The sequence below is a fragment of the Dendroctonus ponderosae genome, unplaced genomic scaffold (assembly GCF_020466585.1).
Source record: "Dendroctonus ponderosae isolate FM_Combo_2020 unplaced genomic scaffold, Dpon_F_20191213v2 Dpon_F_20191213_7, whole genome shotgun sequence".
Lineage (NCBI taxonomy): Eukaryota > Metazoa > Arthropoda > Insecta > Coleoptera > Curculionidae > Dendroctonus > Dendroctonus ponderosae.
The window spans coordinates 2,552,825-2,554,282 of record NW_026018916.1 but is presented as its reverse complement, the minus strand read 5'-3'; the positions used below and the strand labels follow the sequence as shown (position 1 = coordinate 2,554,282).

Here is a 1,458-nt window from a genome sequence, read left to right as displayed (position 1 = left end):
TTATGGAAAACATGCAATCGTGAAAAATTATCGGTAATTTCAAAGCTCTCGTGGTATTACCCCCGAAAATTTCTCATTTCTAGAGAGTTTATCTTTGAGCAAGCAGTGTCATCAGCAAAAAATTACAACTAGAATATTTCAATTTAGAACCTCGAGATTAGCAGTTGAGATCACAATTTATTGCAAGTTGCAAGCATGGCAAGCAATGAATGTATTCCATTGCGTCATGGATTGCAAGCAAAATAGCTTTTCGTATGCTGCAAAGGCGATGTTTGCAGCATATGAAACTGAATTGAAAAAATTGATTCATTCCTTATCAAACCGATAGCACTATTTGCATTGCTTCATTTCGACCAAAAAATCGAATTATTATCTGATAACTTAAGCCTCCTGTTGAGAGTTCGACATTTGGAATGCAATCGACGAAGTCAATGCAATTTCAGGTCAAGTAGCCTTAAATTCATAATGGCAACGAAAGTTCAGCTTCCAGCTTGCAGCTGAAAAGTGGACTTCCCAAAGCATCGGTATCACACAGGAAATCCCCTTACAATCAAGTTGAGTCCTTACTGGGAAAAACGCCAAATGACTAATATTTTGCTTGCCCGCACAGCCGGATCATTTAAACAATTGTTGCTGATATTATCAGTTTCAGCTTTAAACAGTGTGAGAGACGTTTTAATTTAGCTTCGATTATTCGGTTATTTTTAGCGGATTTATTGCAACTAATTTCTAAATAGTGGAGTCCTAATACGGCTTTACAGTGCAATGGCTTCAAGCGATGAACATCAGCAGCATGAGGCCCATTCTGAAGACAGTGCTTTAATTTCTCCTTTACATGAGGATGATATAATAATTGACGAGGCTTCAGGGGTGGCAATCAGAGTGCCACCAACCTACGAGGATGAACGGATTGAGATTCCGGATGATGAAGGGGTAATTTGCGATTATTTTTTTAGTGAATAAGGAAGAGGCCAGCATGAGGTCTTACGGGATTCTACAGCAGGGCATGATTGTGATAAAGCTTTTGTTTTCAAGTTCAATTCAATAAAAACGTAGTAATCCGATACTAAAGATTAATTTGTCGAGTTTTAATTAACCGAAAAAGTTCTAATCTAATTTGTAAGTCCACACTTGTATTTTATGTTTTATTATTAACGATGCGTGGCACAAAGACAAGGTTTTGTCATAATAAAAATCAATTGCATTTTCAATTATTTACAGACGTGCCTGAGCCCTCACCACTAATGGAGCTGTAATCAAAATAAAAAGAAATAGACTTTCGAGGCCATTCATTGAAACTAATGGGTTTTTAGGCCGTCGTTCGGTAGAATTTCTTGTTGACGTTTCGCAAATACGAGTGGCTTGCATCTTCAGAAGTGGTTTGCTTGAACGCTTACCAGGGTTGCCAGGTCCGAAAATCGAGTTTTGGTAGATAAGCTCTAAACTTTTCGGTAGAAA

The 1,458-nt window shown here is 37.7% G+C and overlaps 1 protein-coding gene across 1 annotated transcript; it reads left to right on the top strand.

Moving 5' to 3' along the window:
- Positions 1 to 392: 392 nt before the first annotated feature.
- On the top strand, positions 393 to 933 carry LOC125505147 (natural resistance-associated macrophage protein 2-like; the record flags this gene model as incomplete). The annotated part of the gene is given in 1 exon segment (XM_048668324.1): positions 393 to 933. A coding segment is annotated over 1 exon segment (168 nt), but the record flags the coding sequence as incomplete, so codon positions are not given.
- Positions 934 to 1,458: the final 525 nt, after the last annotated feature.